This window comes from Rhinolophus sinicus, chromosome 4, assembly GCF_057876585.1.
Source record: "Rhinolophus sinicus isolate RSI-liver-muscle chromosome 4, RSI-T2T, whole genome shotgun sequence".
Taxonomy (NCBI): Eukaryota; Metazoa; Chordata; class Mammalia; order Chiroptera; family Rhinolophidae; genus Rhinolophus; species Rhinolophus sinicus.
In genome coordinates this window covers 67,047,384-67,063,267 of record NC_142504.1, presented here as the reverse complement: position 1 = coordinate 67,063,267, position 15,884 = coordinate 67,047,384, and the positions used below count along the sequence as shown (strand labels likewise).

The 15,884-nt window shown below is 43.8% G+C and overlaps 1 protein-coding gene and 1 pseudogene across 4 annotated transcripts in view; both read left to right on the top strand.

The window, feature by feature from the left end:
- The first annotated feature begins 403 nt into the window (after positions 1–403).
- Positions 404–15,884, top strand: part of RAB31 (RAB31, member RAS oncogene family) — a 121,925-nt gene continuing 106,444 nt past the window's right edge. Inside the window, exons 1-2 of one of the 4 annotated variants that reach the window (XM_074340375.2) lie at positions 485–922; positions 11,719–11,839. Coding sequence is in view for 2 of the 4 variants with exons in the window: in XM_019712606.3 (XP_019568165.1) it covers positions 884–922 (39 nt within the window). In the remaining 2 variants the exon portion in view is untranslated. Of the gene's footprint in view, positions 923–11,718; positions 11,840–15,884 lie in introns of all 4 variants that reach the window. The other 3 variants (XM_019712606.3, XM_074340376.2, XM_074340374.2) reach the window with 3 other exon arrangements.
- Positions 9,759–14,241, top strand: LOC109435035 (GPALPP motifs-containing protein 1 pseudogene; annotated as a pseudogene).

Here is a 15,884-nt window from a genome sequence, read left to right as displayed (position 1 = left end):
TTTCAGGAATCCCATGTTTTCCTTGTGAAGAATCATTTCAGCCTCTTAGAAGGCAAGTTGCAGCATTTTCTATACTGAGCAAGGCAGATTCTTCATTAGAATGCCTGTTTCCTTTTCAGACACGGACACCCCTGTGTTAGAGGGAGGAATAGAACATTGCTTCTAGAACCATTTTCAACTTCATACAGAAAAATGAAATCAGGTGGGAGAGTGAAGAGCTACATATGGGTAAACAGCCCCAGTATTAGAAAAAGTAAAGTTAACCCCTCCTTTTCACCCTCACAACTGTCTCTTGCATGGTTTCATTTCCGACGGGAACCTAGTGTGTCATTTAATGATGGGACGGACATACAGTCTTTGAAGTGCTCCCATATAAATGATCTCGGCTGAGAGCACCCACTTTTCAGATGAGGAATGGAATCGTCAGTGATACAGCCAGTCGTGGGTGCAGATCTCCTCACAGTGGGTCCTGCACTCCTTCCACCCCACGGGGCATTTCAGCCAGCAGCGCTGGCGGGGCAATTGCCACAGAGGGCTCTGTAGAGCCTGGTCCAGCTGCTGAGTTGGCCCGAGAGAGGAGGCACTCTGCCAGGGCCACCGCAAATCCCGGGAGAGGCCCGGGGTGGCTGACGCTGTCCGGGGGCGTTCCTGGGAGCTAGTGGCCGAGGAGGTCAGACCCGAAGACCCGGGAGGAGCCGGCCGGCGGCCACGTGACCAACTGCGGCGGGGCGGGCGGCCCAGAAATAGCAGCGGCGGCGGTTCCGCCCGCGGGCGCCGCGAGGGAAAGGCGGAGACTGGAGGACTCTGGCTCGGCGCGGACGCGACGCGGCGCGGCCCGGGCCCCGGAGGATGCTGAGCCCCTACCCGGACCGACCCCGAGCACATGATGGCGATACGGGAGCTCAAAGTGTGTCTTCTCGGGGTGAGTCCTGAGCCGCCAGCCGCAGGGGACACCTTCATCCGTGCGCCGCCCACTTCCCCTGCGCCCCTGTTGCCCCTTGCGCCCCACTAGTCTGTGTGTCCCCTCTTCTTCCCGCGCCCCCCTCGTTCCCTGTGTCCCCCTTGGTCCGTGCGCTTTCCTCTTCCCCCGCATCCTCCAGTACGTGCGCCCCCTCTTTCCCGGCGCTCCCCTAGTTCGTGCGTTCCCCTGTCCCCGTGCCCCCTCATCCCTTGGGATTCCCCCCTTGTCCCCGCGACCCTGGGGTCGCCCGCGTCCGACTCCTGCTGGGGTTCGGGTCCGAGACTGTTAGGGAGCTTTCTCGACTCCTTCCACCACGGCCGGCCGGTTTCCCGGGATCAGCTCGGGCCTCGCCGCGCTGTGGGGGCAGCGCCAGGGCCGGGCGCCCGGGTCCCTGCGCGGTGACAGGAAGAGCGGTGGTGAGACCTGGCCACTGCCGCGGCCTCTTCGGCCGCGGAGGGCTTTCTTCTTCGCCTTTGATAATTTCCTTCCGGCGGAAACTAAGTTACTCCGCCAAGGCGCGGAGTCCTCTTGTGCCTCCCGGGGGCAATTGCTTTATTCACTTTAAAAACAGAAAGCCTAGCTGAGGGTGGGAAAGCGCGAGGGGATGATTGGGGTGGAAGGTGAAGAACGTTCTGTAGAGTTTGCCGTCTGGAGAACTTTTGTGACTCCGATAAAGGCAGGATGAGAAAGTCCTCTATCACCACTTCCCCTTCCAAAGTGGGTCTTCTGAGCCTGAAGAATCATGAAGGAAGCCAGAAACAAAGACAAAAACAAACACCCAAGCTGCGCGTTCTGGCAGACGTGTCAGATAACACGGGACAGCTCCTCGGAACCCCCCCTCGCCCCTCCCGGGGGAGTTTAGAGATTTAAGGATCCTTCCTTGCTTTCCTTTTTTGGGGTGTGTGTGTGTGTGTGTGTGCACATCAAATAACAGAATTACCTCTTATGAAAGAGCTAATTTTGAGCCGTTTCAGCAGTCTTTGGCATTGATGCCTAGTTGTACTGTCCTTGGCAAATCTGGTCCACAAAAAACCATTTCCTAAAAAAAGAGCAGCGTAAGGGTATAGTCATTCTCACTTGTCTCAAAGAAATGCTAACTCGTCTTTCAAGATGGATGTACAGGAAGCTTATAAAGAGGAAATGATTCTAAATTAGGATTGAATTGTAGGAGACCAACAGAGTGTCCAGGCTCCATCTAGGCTCTTCTGGAACCTTTGGCAGGACAGCGTTCTTGACTGTCTCCCATCACTGTCCTTTGCCAGAACTCTCATTTCTGCCAAACTGTCCAGTTGGCCTAGAATTCCAGGGCATCTGGCAAAGGCCCTTCCTTCTTGTTATTCCGACACAAACTACTCACTGTTCCTGCCCCCTGGCTGGCTCCAGCTAGCATCTGGATAGGATGCTGCTCTGGTCTTCCTCTGTTGACCTTTATCAGTGTTACAGGGATGGGTTTCACTGTCTGACAGACTTTCTAACATAGTCCAGACATGAATTTCTGGAATCCCATGTTTTCCTTGTGTGAGGAATCATGTCAGCCTCTCAGAAGGCCTTCAAAGACTTGGAAGAAATGTCTTGTCCCAAAGAATCAAGAGGCAACTTTGATGTGTGTTGTGTGTGTTAGCCCTGGCTTTGGGAATAAATGAAGTAGACAATGTTTTGCCTTTTTCCCCTTTGTCATCCACTTAGATGGCACAGGCCCTGCCCCGTCACAGGAATTATTTTCAAGTTCGTTATTTGATGAGTTCTCTATATCCTTTTACAAAGAAACAGATCAGGTAGAAAGAGCCCTATACCAGAAGGCAGCAAAGCTGAGTTATCATTCTTTCCCACTCACTAGCCTTGCAATTTTCGACAAGTATCTCAATCGCCTCATCTATAAAATGGACATAATAACATCTTTCCTTTTAAGGCAGAGTACTATACCAGATGATTTCCTCAGGTATATAGTACCATTTCCTGTTAACATATGATTCCAGGGTAACAATTAGCAAACCTGGGAGATGAGAAAGCTGGAGGAAATCCCTTTACTTCTTTTATCTTTGAGAATGAAACACACTCTTAGTGGCTTCCTGAAGACAGTGCCTCACCTTGTTTGCTAGTTTTTTGCAGTGGCTCTATTGGTAGGAGTTTGAGTTTGGAAGGGGAGAACAGTGCCAAAGCAGAGCAAGAAGATATTTGTGGATAGACAGAGGTTTTGAAGTGTCAACCATATCACATCATGTCCGTGGCCGTTTTTTTTTTGTTTGTTTGTTTTTTGAGTGGCTCTAGATTTTAGTCATTTTTAGATCAGAGGATATCTTATTTGAAAGGCCAATGACCTTATTATCTACACTGAGTCATATTTGTTAAGTCCTCCAGTTTGGCTGGTCTTGTGTTGCTCATCCAAATAGGGTGATTCTCTGGGTGAAAAGAGCATTTGGGTGAGGCCAAGGCCATTGTAACTGCCTTGGGTTTGCTCTCCTGATTTGAGAGAGAACTCTCTGTGTCAGTGGCTGGACAACAGAGTCAATGCCAAGTCTAAAAGCCCTTTCAAAAATTTAACAGGAGCCCGAGCTCCTTTGCTCTTTGTGTCCAGAGATCGATGAAGTTTTGCATGTGGCTCCCACTCAACTTCCTGTTTTTTAGCCACTGCCACACCTCCCTGAAATCTCAGTATGACCAAGACCCTAGCAGCCATACCCTCTGTTGGTATTACTTGCTGTTGGGCCCCATTGAAAAGGTGATGGAGAATGGCAACCTCCTAACTGGACTCTTGCTCTCTCACTGGAGATGCTGAGGGGCTAGACTTTTTGTATCTGGTCATTTGCCCTGATTGCTCAGTGATCACTTAGGGATGTACTTCCCATTTAAGGCACAAGGTTGTTTTAGGCATGGACAGAGCCAGCTTTTATCCCTATTAGCAGTAGTCTCTGGCTCCCTTTGTGGGGTCAGAGGTTCCGGACAGGTGGGTCATTTGCAGCAGGTGGAAGTGAGAACAGGCCAGATGATATATCTTCTTTATCTGTACCTGTACCTTTCAGAGCCCTGATGTTAGGTATATCTGATCTTATTTTTGGGGGCAAGTGCTCCTAGATGGAATTGACAATAGTCTGTGGAACATTCTGTGAATGCTTTGTGTTCTTGGAAAAACTAAGGACTCAAAGAGTTTTGGGTTTTTTTAGGCTCCCTGTTATACATTCTTGGCTCTCATTGCTCTCATGGGTGGACTTTCTTGCCTTTATCCCAAAGACCTTTCCTGGGATAAGCCAAGCTATCTACGGAAGCTAGCCATGCAGGAGGGTGTGTTTGATAGGGGTCCTTGCTTGACACCTAGGGACCCCATGAGTTCTTGACAATAGAGTGCCAGTTGTCCCACTTTGTAATCTCAACTAGTATTATGAAACATGTAGCTTAAAAACAACTCCCTTAAAAACAGCAAAGTATGTTAAAAACCTAACAAAAACAATATTGAGGCAGCAGCTGTTCCAACCCCAAAGGTGGAAAGCTTCCCAGTATGCATTTTTAACACACATCATCACGTGGCAAAAAGCAAGAGGAGAGAGAGAAGGGAGAGGAGGAGAAGAGAAGGACGGGAGAGAAGGAGGAAGTGGAGGAGAGGATCGTTCTTTTATTATTTCCCCTGTGTGTGTATGTGCATGCACTTAAAACTGCTTCCGGATGGAATCCCCAAAAGATTTATATTTGGACTTCAGTCGTCTTGACAACAGTTTAGAGATTTCTGCCACTTCCTCAATAGCTGAGTGACATGTTTAAAAGACAACTGAAGGCATTCCTGCTTCTGGTAAGGAGCTTGGTGAAGCCTCTCTTTTTGGCCTTTGTTGGAATCTATGGTGGTTCTTCCCTGAGCAGTCAAATATTTGGGATTTGGTGTGACATCTTCACAGTGACGGATTCAGATACATATGTACAGGGCCTTCACAGGAAAGGGCTATGTAGTTCCCAAGGGCACTAGCACTCGAGTGGAACAGATTTCTGTTCATTCCATAAGGCAGATCAATCAGGAGCTGTGGAACCTCACATGGACTGCTTTGAGCAATAGTGAACTCCCATTACTGAAAGTATTTAATAAGGTTACATGAATCTGTTAGGGTCATTGTCGAAGGAATGAATGCACAGTGTGGGCAGGACTGGACCAGGCAACCATTGCATTTGCTTTCCAAACCTGTGATTCTGTTAATGTACTCATTTTTTCCCCCTTTTCTTTCTCAGAAACTAGCGTTCTCTTTGGGGTGAGAGGGTATGCAGAGAGGCTAGCAATATAATGTATTGCTTTTTAAACCACACCTGATTCCTCTGTTAAATATTACCCTTTGTGGAAAGTGCGGTTCAGTGTTGGTGCTGGGTAGAGAATAAACGTAAATGGTAGAGTGGGATGTCTTCCCAGCAGTGCCCAGCATACAGTAACCTGGAATACCCAGGCCAGGGTGATAGAATACACCAGGGTCCCTTTGTTCTCTTTTGTTCAAGATCAGCATCTATGCTGCTCTCCCTCAGATTTCAGAGCTCAATATGTCTCTAGTGTGTGTATCTGAATCATTGTGGAGTGTTTTCAGAGGTCTGTGGCCCCTCCCTATCCCTTTGTTTAACGCTTTCAGACCTGTGACCCCACATCTGTCCCAGCCTAGGGTCACTGTTTTAGGGATTGTGTTGTATCCCTCAGGTGTGCTCCAAAGCAATGGCCACTGGAAAATAGAAAACTTTACATTTTAAGGTGTTAGGACATAAAAAGATTTCGAGTCCATGAATTAGAAAAGGTCTTCAAATTTAATTGTGTCCAACAGAGTAAACTAATTGTAGTGCTTGCATGTCTGTGTAACTACTACACTTTCATTTGTCTTGGTTTTTAAAATGTGTTTGAAAATGCGATAGACATTCATTCACTCAACCATTCACCATTTATTGAGTGCTCCTTTCATGCTGGGAGTTGTGGGTGGCTGCAAGTAGACAGGACAGCTGTGATCTTCGTCTTCAAAGAGTGCTCTGCCTTTCCTAGGACATGGACACGCCTCTAGCAATGAGCTAAACTGCATGGTGGGTTGTCTTCCTGTGACAGCACTTACCGCAGAGGCATGAACAACAGATGTAACAGAGTGGATAGGATAAATACTGACTATCTCCCATCTTATTAGACATGAGGACAGGTAAGGAACAGAAAGTTTTTGCTCAAGGTCTTTTTGAGTATCTGCTGTGGATAAGGAGCTGTGCTAGCTCTGCCGGAGATAGAAAGTAGGGAGGGCGGTTCTGATCCCTGCTTATGGAGAAGCTCCTGGTTGGGCAGGAAAGATAGGCACATACACGGGAACTAGTATCCCTGGCAACTGTGATGCGTGGGATCCTGGACATGTCACATGGTGCAGTGGGAGATGATAGAGTTTAAATCCAACAGAGTGGAGGCTGGGAAGGGAGCAATCTGGGGAAGGTCTCACGGAGTGGGAAGGATTTGAACATGCCTCAAAGGACAAGTAGGGTTTTGACAGGAAAGGAAAGGTGGGTGTGGACCCCAGCCACTGAGGAGAGCAAGTGGAGCTCTGAATGTTAGGTATTTTTTTAGAGCTGATGTGTTTGGAGGGTACAGGGAGGCAAAGAGCACAGCCCTTCCACTCCCATGTTTATCACTCTCTTGTTGACCCCACTGTCTCTCTAGCATGGGGTCTTTGTAATTTTTAACTCCCCTTTCTCCATGCTTTATTTTGAAAAATTTCAAACTTACAAAGTTAAAAGGGTGATACAATGAGAAGTCTGTATCACATGGTTCAGAAAAAAATTCATACCTAGATAATATGAATTTTTTTCTGAACCATCTGATAGTAAATTGCAGACATAGCACTTAACCCCTAAATACTTCAGTATGTGTCTTTTAGGAAAAACGGCATCTCCTGCACAACTGGACTAGCATTATGTCACACGGATAGAACAGTAGTATCGAGCATAGAGTCTATTGTCAGATTTTCCAGTTGTTCCCAAATGTCCTTGATAGCTGATGAAAAAAATCCAGGTTCCAGTCAGAGATCACGTATTACCTTTTCTTGTCATGTCTCTCATCTAAAACAGTTCCTCTCCTTTTTTTCCTGCCATGAAATTGATATTTTTGCAGAATCCAGGCCAGTTGTCTTGGAGAAAGTCCCAAAATCTCAATTAGTCTGATTGCTTCCTCACTGCTTCTTCCAAGTTAAGCATTTGGTGAGAAGACAACATAGATGATGTTAAATGGTCTTATTTTTCAGTGTAGTGCACGTGCAGCCCAGACATCAAAGGGCATCATACATCTGTTATTGCTTAATCTTGAGTGGCTGAACGTCCCTCTAAGAATGGTCTTATTTTGTATATGCTCATGTATAATATTAAAATAGTCTTTCCATTTACTCCTATGGAACTCATTCAAAAAATATCTCTTCACTTCTACAAGTGCCAAACAGTGGTGTGTCTGAACTGAAAAAAGGCTTTGACCTTATAGAAGTTACATTTTAGCAGGAAGCTGGGAAAAATAAAGTATATGGCGTGTCAGAAGGTCATAAGTGTTATATGGAGAAAAAGACATGACAGAGCCAAGTGAGGGGCACAGGAGCTACAAGAGGTCCCGGGGAGCAGGTTAGTAGGGTGGTGAGTGATTGAATATGTTCAGTCTCTGTCAGGAACCAGATGAGGGCACTGCCTCTCATTTACGCAGGGGTTGACTTTGTTTTGCAACTTCAGTCTCATGACGTGGTCTTTGAGCTGCTGACAGTCACGTTTGTCCGGAGATGAACCAGAGTTTTCTTTCTTGTTGCCTGACTTTGTCAGCATAAGTTAGGAAAAGAAAAACGGGATTTAACATTGGCCTCACTGAATGAGTTTCTCACTGGGAAATCTTCTGTTTTGTCATGTCTTTTTCTGATGTGTTTCCTTGCTCCTAATGCCTCAGACCTGCTCCAACTTCTCTGGAGGTCATGAAGATGGCTTCTGCTCACTCAGGATTTAACCCAGAAGGTAGCCTAGACTACTTTCAGTTCCCCCAGAGGTTCCTAGAAAACTTGGGTTATCAGAAGATTGAATGGGCCCTGCAGGAGAGCAAGCAGAACCTAGGGGAAATGATCTTCCTCCCATTTTCTCTTTCAACAAGATACCAGAGAGCTGGATTCCTTTGCATGGACAACAGTATTCCTTTATCTAGAAGAAAAAGGTGCCTGAATTCTCCAGTATTACTTTCTTTCTGTCTTTATGGAATCACTGTTCTAATTAGGATCTGCAAATAGAATGTGCAGTCCTTAAAAAGTGCCTTTATCAAAGACTTCCTTAGAAGGGAAGGACAGAGAGAGGGAGAAGGAGTGAGGGAAGAGTAGACTAGAAGAGAAGAGAAGAGAGGGGAGGGGAGGGGAGGGGAGGGGAGGGGAGGGGAGGGGAGGGGAGGGGAGGGGAGGGGAGGGGAGGGGAGGGGAGGGGAGGGGAGGGGAGGGGAGGGGAGGGGAGGGGAGGGGAGGAGAGGAGAGGAGAGGAGAGGAGAGGAGAGAAGAGGAGAGACAGAGAAGAGGAAAAACAGAGAAGAGGAAAGACAGAGAAGAGGAAAGACAGAGAGAGAAGGGAAGGGAGAGAAAGAGAGGGAGGGAGGCAGGGACACACACACACACACACACACACACACACACACACACACACACACGATCAATAAAATTTGCCCTGTGCTGGCAAGGAGAAAGAGCAAACTGTTCCTGTTTTTGTTTTTTGTTTTTCCTGGTGAAACTATTAGCCAGGACATTTGCATTTATGGGAAGCTTAATTGTCTTTTTTGTGTCTTTTTTTTTTAAAAGAACATCTCACAGCATTATACTACATACTTCATAGACATGTTTCATTTTAGGAACTAATATGTTATCTAATTTTTTTCATAACAAGCTTCTAAAAAGCTATTTTTCTCATTGTGAAGTAATCCATTTTCATCTTAATTCAATTTGGAATCTAATAAGGTAGGAGAAATGATTAAATAGTGAAATGGCAAATGTTGATTGTACTTTGAGGTCACAAAGACAAGGAATACAGGGTGATGCCTATAACATCCTTTCTTTATAAGGACACATATAATTGTACCAACCTGCTGATGTCTTGTTTTCCTCTAGTTAGTGTGAAACCCTGCAGGTGTGAAGACGTCATCCTGCCTGCCCTCCTTTACTTCATGGCTCACTTGCTCGCAGCTCTTCTTTCCCGGTCTATTGTTTTTACATTCAGACGACTGCTTTTTTATTTTATGATCAGCATCAAGCTCACCATCCTGCCCCATAGTTCTTTTATGTCTCTGTTCTTGTCTTCCCTGCAGAATCATTTTCTTCCACCATTTTAATTTGTTTTCTTGTTCTCTCTACTTCTCACCGGTGACTCATCAGTCTGTCCTCCTTTAAAGAGGCATCCTAGCATTTAGCTCTGAGGGGAAAATGTTTCTAACTCTGCTTTTCGCTTGCTCCCTCCGTTGAGTATGGAGCGTGCTGAGTTATGTGCCATGACCGTTCCTCCTGCTGCCAGTGTAGACCAGAAAACCTGGCCAGGTTTACCCTTTGGAGACTAACGCAGACATTTTCTATGTCTTGTTGTTTTAGTTCTAAAAACAATGAAATGGGTCTGTAAAAGTAAATGAGGATTAAGTAATACGTCTTGTGCTATGAGGGATGAATAGAGGTGCATGGCTGCTATGCGGTGGGCTCATAGAACAATTTCCCATAGACGAGGGCACTCTGTCCTTTACGTGTATTGTCTAGCAGTGTACTTGGTCTGATAGGGCATAAGGGGGAAAGGGTAAGTAACACCACCAGACAACTCCATGGGATGTCACATGACGCTTAATTGCCAAATGTTCTCAAGGTAAGGGCCTGTGGAGTATGGGAGTGGCGAGGGAGGGATTGTGGGTGCCTGCTGAGTTAGGTTGGGTGCAGAGGAGGGAAATGTTTGGAAGGGGACAGGAGTGGCTCTGTTTACATGATGCACATGTAAACAGGAAAAGGTTCTGGAAATACTTAAATGTCAAAGTGGTTGTTGGAGTGGGACAGCAGCTGATTTATGCTTATAAATAACTTGTTCTTTCTCTTTTGCTTCTGTGTTGGTTTATTGAGTGCACATGCATTACTTGGCTAATTTAAAAAGCTACAAGAAAATCACTGCAGGGCACAAGGAGATGTTTGGTGGGTAGAGGTCCATTTGATTGTTAGTGGAAATAACTGATAAACTGATAATAAAAGTGGAAAGTAAACTTGGCTCAGACTGTAAAGGGCTTTGAAATGTGAAAGTTTATACCCTAGTTGAAATAATGGGTATAATCAGTGGGACATAAAATTTGAGTGGCTTATCAGGTAGTGCGGTGTTTTCGTTTGTGCACGTCTTTACGTGGGTTCCCTATTCCATTGTGGAGGGCAGCCACTTCTGTTTGGGGTGTGGTACATGACTGTTTTCTCACCCTTTTCTTGTCTAGTATTTCTCAAAATGGGGTCTAAAAAAGTTATGGGTCTGTCATCTGCAGGGTCTGCAGGTTTTCTGTGCCTGTTTCAATGCTGTTCTTTCAAAAATAAGTAAAATTACATCCTGGATCTTGCCCGTGATCATTTTGTAACAAAACTCTGTGTCACAACTTTAATGCCCATGAAAACTGACTAATGAGAAAAGAACAGAGGCAGAGTTAATGCAGAAATAACGCTCTGGTGATTCCATAGCACATGCCACAAATCTTTACCAGGCACTATTCTAGGGTTAAACAAACAGACCCATTATCCGTGACCTCATGGAGCTGATGTTCTAGTAGAGTAAACAGACAGCACACAAATACCTAATATGACAGATGGTGACAAGAGAAGTAGAGAGAAAGAAATCAGGGCAGGGCCTAAGAGTGCTGGCTGGGAGGGTGTGGCCTTAAGGAGGGCTTGAGAACGGACTCACCGAGAAGGCCTTTCAGTTAAGACAAAGACAATATTCATGAGCTAGCTGGGCCCTTCCAGTAGTGAAGACCCCGAGGCTGGGGTGGGAGGGGCTTGCATGCTGAGTGTGAGGACCCACCGTGAGGTCAGTGTGGCTGGAACAGAGCAACTATTGGACAGAGAGCAGAAGGAAGTTTGGGGGCCTGATTATGTGGGGTCTAGAGGGCCAGTGTGGGAATTGTGGCATATCCAGGAAATGCAGTGGGGGAGCCATTGAAGGTTTTTGTGCAGAGCAGTGACACGATCTGACTTACTTTTTATGAGAATCTCCTTAGCAGCTGTGTGGAGTGTAGACTATTACCACAGGAGGATGCTTGCAAGGGAGCTAGCCTGAGAGAGACTGCTGCTGCTGTCCTGGTGGGAGGCCAGGTCATGGTGACTTCCTCCAGAGGGCAGCAGCCTAGGTAGTGAGTGGGATCCCATTTGGGCTGTTTTGAAGATAGAACTGAAGACGTTGTCCACAGATTGTGTGTGGAGTGTGAGGGAATTAAACCATCACAGGGCAATTGTGATACAGCATGCAGGCCTCAGAATCCAACATAGCCCTTAGCTGTTTCAGTTTAGCAGAGCAATATTATCTGTCATATTAGACTAATGCTGATTTGAATATTATTGGATTTATAGTTTAATTTGTATTTAATTAATACATTGATCTATATTTTATTGTTTTATAATAGCATAAACTGTTGTGTGAACTTCCATTGTTTGTACTTATTTATGTAATAATTAAAGTCTACACTGGGGTCCATGGAATTGCTTTTCCCCTTGAAAAAGCCTATATGTAGAGTTTTAAAAAGGTCTGAGAAACACTGCTCTCACACCATTCAGGTTGGCCGTGGCTGACAGGCTCTTGTTCCCTAATGAAGTGTCAGTGTTGGCAGGCGCTGGGAAAGGAAGGCTGCGTTCCAGTGATCATTGGTCCCTGGGCACCGCCAGGTGGAATGTGGAGGTATGTTCTGAGCTATGCCGAGTGTCGGCCTGCAGTGCTATTCTTAGAGCAGCAGACCCCAACTCTACAGTCTTACTGCTTTTTCCGGTGAGACACAACTAATGGACAACATTGAAAGTCTTGGATACTCTCATGGATTATACATAGATTCTGTTGAAACCTCAAAGTGTATGTAACATCATAAAGCAAATAATGCATTAGGTTTTTTTAAAATGCTCTTCTCATAAAGGCATTATTTATATAAGCATTTGAGTCATGAACTCAGTCATTTAAAGATCTTCCAGAAGAATTCAATTTAAAAGGAGCTATTAATAAATATGGCATATCTAATTTTTAAAAGAAAGATGAGTTATTTAAAAAGATGGGTTGTTTATCTCCAGACTTCCACCTCATAGATTAATCTTAGTATGATAACCTAATATATAATGTTGTTCAACTAAAAATATAAATATTTAAAATGTTAAAATTATAATTGATATAATTTACTGATTTGAATATGTTGTTGTTATTAATGTGAATTGCGTTATTGCACATTTCACTTGCAGAGGCCCTGTGCTTCGATTTGGTAATCATAACTATTGTGTCACAATCAAATGGGCACATCCTTGTACTTGCTTACGAGCACTGTAGTTAGATACTTTATTTGTGTTATCTTCATATGTCCTCGACTTCTTCCTTATTAAAAAATATTCATGGGTAGGGGTAGGTTTGACTCTGCATGGATATAGACTTGCCTCCATTACCAGTGTCTGCAACCGTGCATAGTGAGGGATCTGATCAGTCCAGCACTGCCGCCGGCTTCAACGCCCTTGGGACAGTGGAGGAAAAGGAGTGGACCCCAGCCCCATTGCAGGACCAGCCCTACCCCTGATTATAAAAGCAGTAGTACAGAGTCATCAGACAGCGATGAGGACAGTCGCTCTATGTATGAAGAAGGAAATCAAGAATCTGAAGAAGATGACACTGGCCCAACTGCAAGAAAACAGGAGAAATCAAGTTGATGAAGCCAGTGATGATGATGATGAAGGGTTTTTTGGATCAGTCCTTCCTCCTGGATTTAAAAAGCAAGATGATTCTTCTCTAAGACGTATCATAGATCCTGCATTGCCACCTGGTTTTATTAAATCTACAAAGAAAAGTGACAAAGGCAGAGATGATCCAGGACAACAAATATCATCACATTTCAACTCTAAAGAAACAGCAGTGAAGATGAGAACATTGTTGGACCAATTTCTACAAAAGGACCGGTGAACTATAGTGTGACAACAGGATTTGAAAAAAGGGCCCAGAGAATGAAAGAAAAACTGACTGAAGGAGATGATGATTGTTCTAAACCAATTACAAGGGAGTCATGGATGACTGAGCTTCCTCCAGAATTGAAAGACTTTGGTCTTGGGCCCAGAACTTTTAAGAGAAGAGCCAATGACAAATCTGGAGATCGATCAGTCTGGATAGATATGCCAGCTGACTGGGAAAGGAAAACTAAGGAGACACAAGAAACAAGGAAGTCATTCAATAACAAGGATTATGAACATATATAGAAGGTGCCAAAAAAATGTATACACATTTTAAGAAAGGAAAAAACTATTAAAATTGTAATACTCAATATACACTGATAACAAAAGATGAATACAAGTCCTGTGTATACATTTTTTTGGCACGCCTGATATTGTCAGGAAGGGAAAAGAGATTGGCTGAGCAGATCTCCTCGAGCAGATATACTCCTCATACAGTGAATCTCTTGTTGACATTCATCATAAAAAATTAAAGAATAAGGCTGCTGAAGATAAAAGTAAGCCCCAAGTAAGAATACCATTTGACCGTGATAAGGATCTCAAGGTTAATCGGTTTGATGAAGCATAGAAAAAAGCCCTAATAAAGAAATCTAGAGAACTAAACACCAGATTTTTACATGGCATAGGCAGTATGTTTTTATAAGGGGATTTCCCTGTGCAATGAAGAAAAGTTGAAGAATACTCTTTTATCTGTTTACCTTTATTTCTTTGTTTTGAGTTTCCTAAGATTAGAGATTACATATTTTAGTCTTGAAAACCATACAAACTTACCTTGTTCTGTTTGTTTTTTAAAGTCATGTGAAAACAAAATCAGTATTTCTTATGTAGAATAGAACTTGATGTGTCTTTGGCTTCTGAGAAAGCATGGGCTTTTCTTCAAATAATTAAGAGGATTTCCCCCATGCCCTGATTTTTGTGGTGTCTCAAGTACCCTCTTAGACCTAGTCAGGACTACCCACTGTGTCTCTACCATGCCTGGACTTCCTCGTCAGAAATCAATAATCTGCCCTGGACAAGTGTGCCGGGTCCCTGCAGTAAACCCATGAATTTGAAATGATTTGGGTTTCCCCTCTAAACTGCAGCAGTCAACATACATTTATTTGGAAATAGAAGGTATGGAGGTCTTGACTGTTTTTTTTTTTAACAGTTTGCTTGTTTGGGCACTCAGGGCTTTTTATTTGTTGTTTGGGTTTTAGGTCTGTTTTTAAGTCAGAAAGAGGGATCTCTATGTTATCTGCTAAGGAAAAACTATTTTGATTTTTTTCAACTTTAATAAGTATTTCTAGGGGAGGCAATCTGAGGGACAAGACGTGCCATTAACCATTAGCAGTGTGAAGTCCAAGGCTCAGCTCTGTGACTTTAACCAAAGCTTTCTAAGTCTTTAAACTCTGCTTGACCCTGATCTCACTTTTCTGATCTTAGTTTACCCATTTGTATCTAACAGATTTTAGCTAACTTACTGGGGACAGATCTTTTATATCAATCACGAATAGGCTTTTTAAAGAAATGACACTCTGTAATCATAACCATCATAGTGGGAGCGTTATAAGTTAGGAATGCTATAAGATGTTAAATAGAAAATTCTAAATAGTTAAAGCCTGAATTCAAATTCTGTAAGTGGTATTTCCTTACAAATTGGTACTAATAGTTCTGCTAATCCTGTGTTCTAGTTTTGATGAAGCACAAGGTTTTAATGGGAAAAGATTCTGATTCTAGTTCATTTGGGCTTTATGAAAAATTGAGTGAACTGTTCAAATAATGGTACAAATAATTCTCCTTCTCATAGCAGTGCAATGATATTTTCCGTAACAGATGTAAATAGTAGTCCAGTCAAGGGGTGTTGCTGTTAAAAAGATGAATTAGTCTCCTAAGCAAATGCATAAGAAGGCCTTTCATCTAAGCAGAATTAAACAGTGCTGCCTTCTGACCAAAGATGCCGTTTTTCGTGGGTGATGTTTTCTGGACACAAAACTTTATGCAGCAGCATCCATTGCTTTTATTTAATTTTGTTATAATTTTTTCCCTGATGAAAGGAAGAAATGTTTACTAGCTCCTCAATCTTCTATAAATTCCTAACATATTTTTGGAAAATTTGGTATTTTTTAAAGTAAAAATGTCATCTGTGGCTACTAAAAATATAAACAAACAAACAAAAAAAACCATGGGTAAAAGAAAAATAGTAATTAAAAACTCACAAGCACTGTAATAATTTGTAATTGCTCCTGCTCCTAATCACGGTGACATTGGTAACAGTTGAGAAGGATTGCTGTATAGTCCTGGAATTGAAGCCAAAACTTGCTCTGTTCTTTCCCAATCAAGAAAGCACTTCAGAATGCCTTTGATTCAAAAGGATGTCACCATACAGATGAGTTTGAAATCGCTCTAGTTTATGAGCACCACATAATTATAATAGTAGACATGTCCTAACTATAACTCATGTGTCAGACACTATGCTGAGGGTTTCAATTATTCATTGCTGTGTAACAAACCACCGCAAACTTATTGGCTTAAAATAACAATTATTCTCTCCCACAGTTCTGTGTGTTGACTGGGCTCAGGCGGGCAGTTTTTGCTTGGGGTTTCTCAGGCAGTTTTCACTCAGATGGTGGCTGGGGCTGGAGCTGTCTGAAGGCTTCCACACTTAAATGTCCAGTGCCTGGGCTGTGGTGACTGGATCAGCCGGAACTAACCAGGCATCTCTCTCCATGTGGCCTCTCTACACAGTTAGCTTGGGCGTCTTCATAGCATGG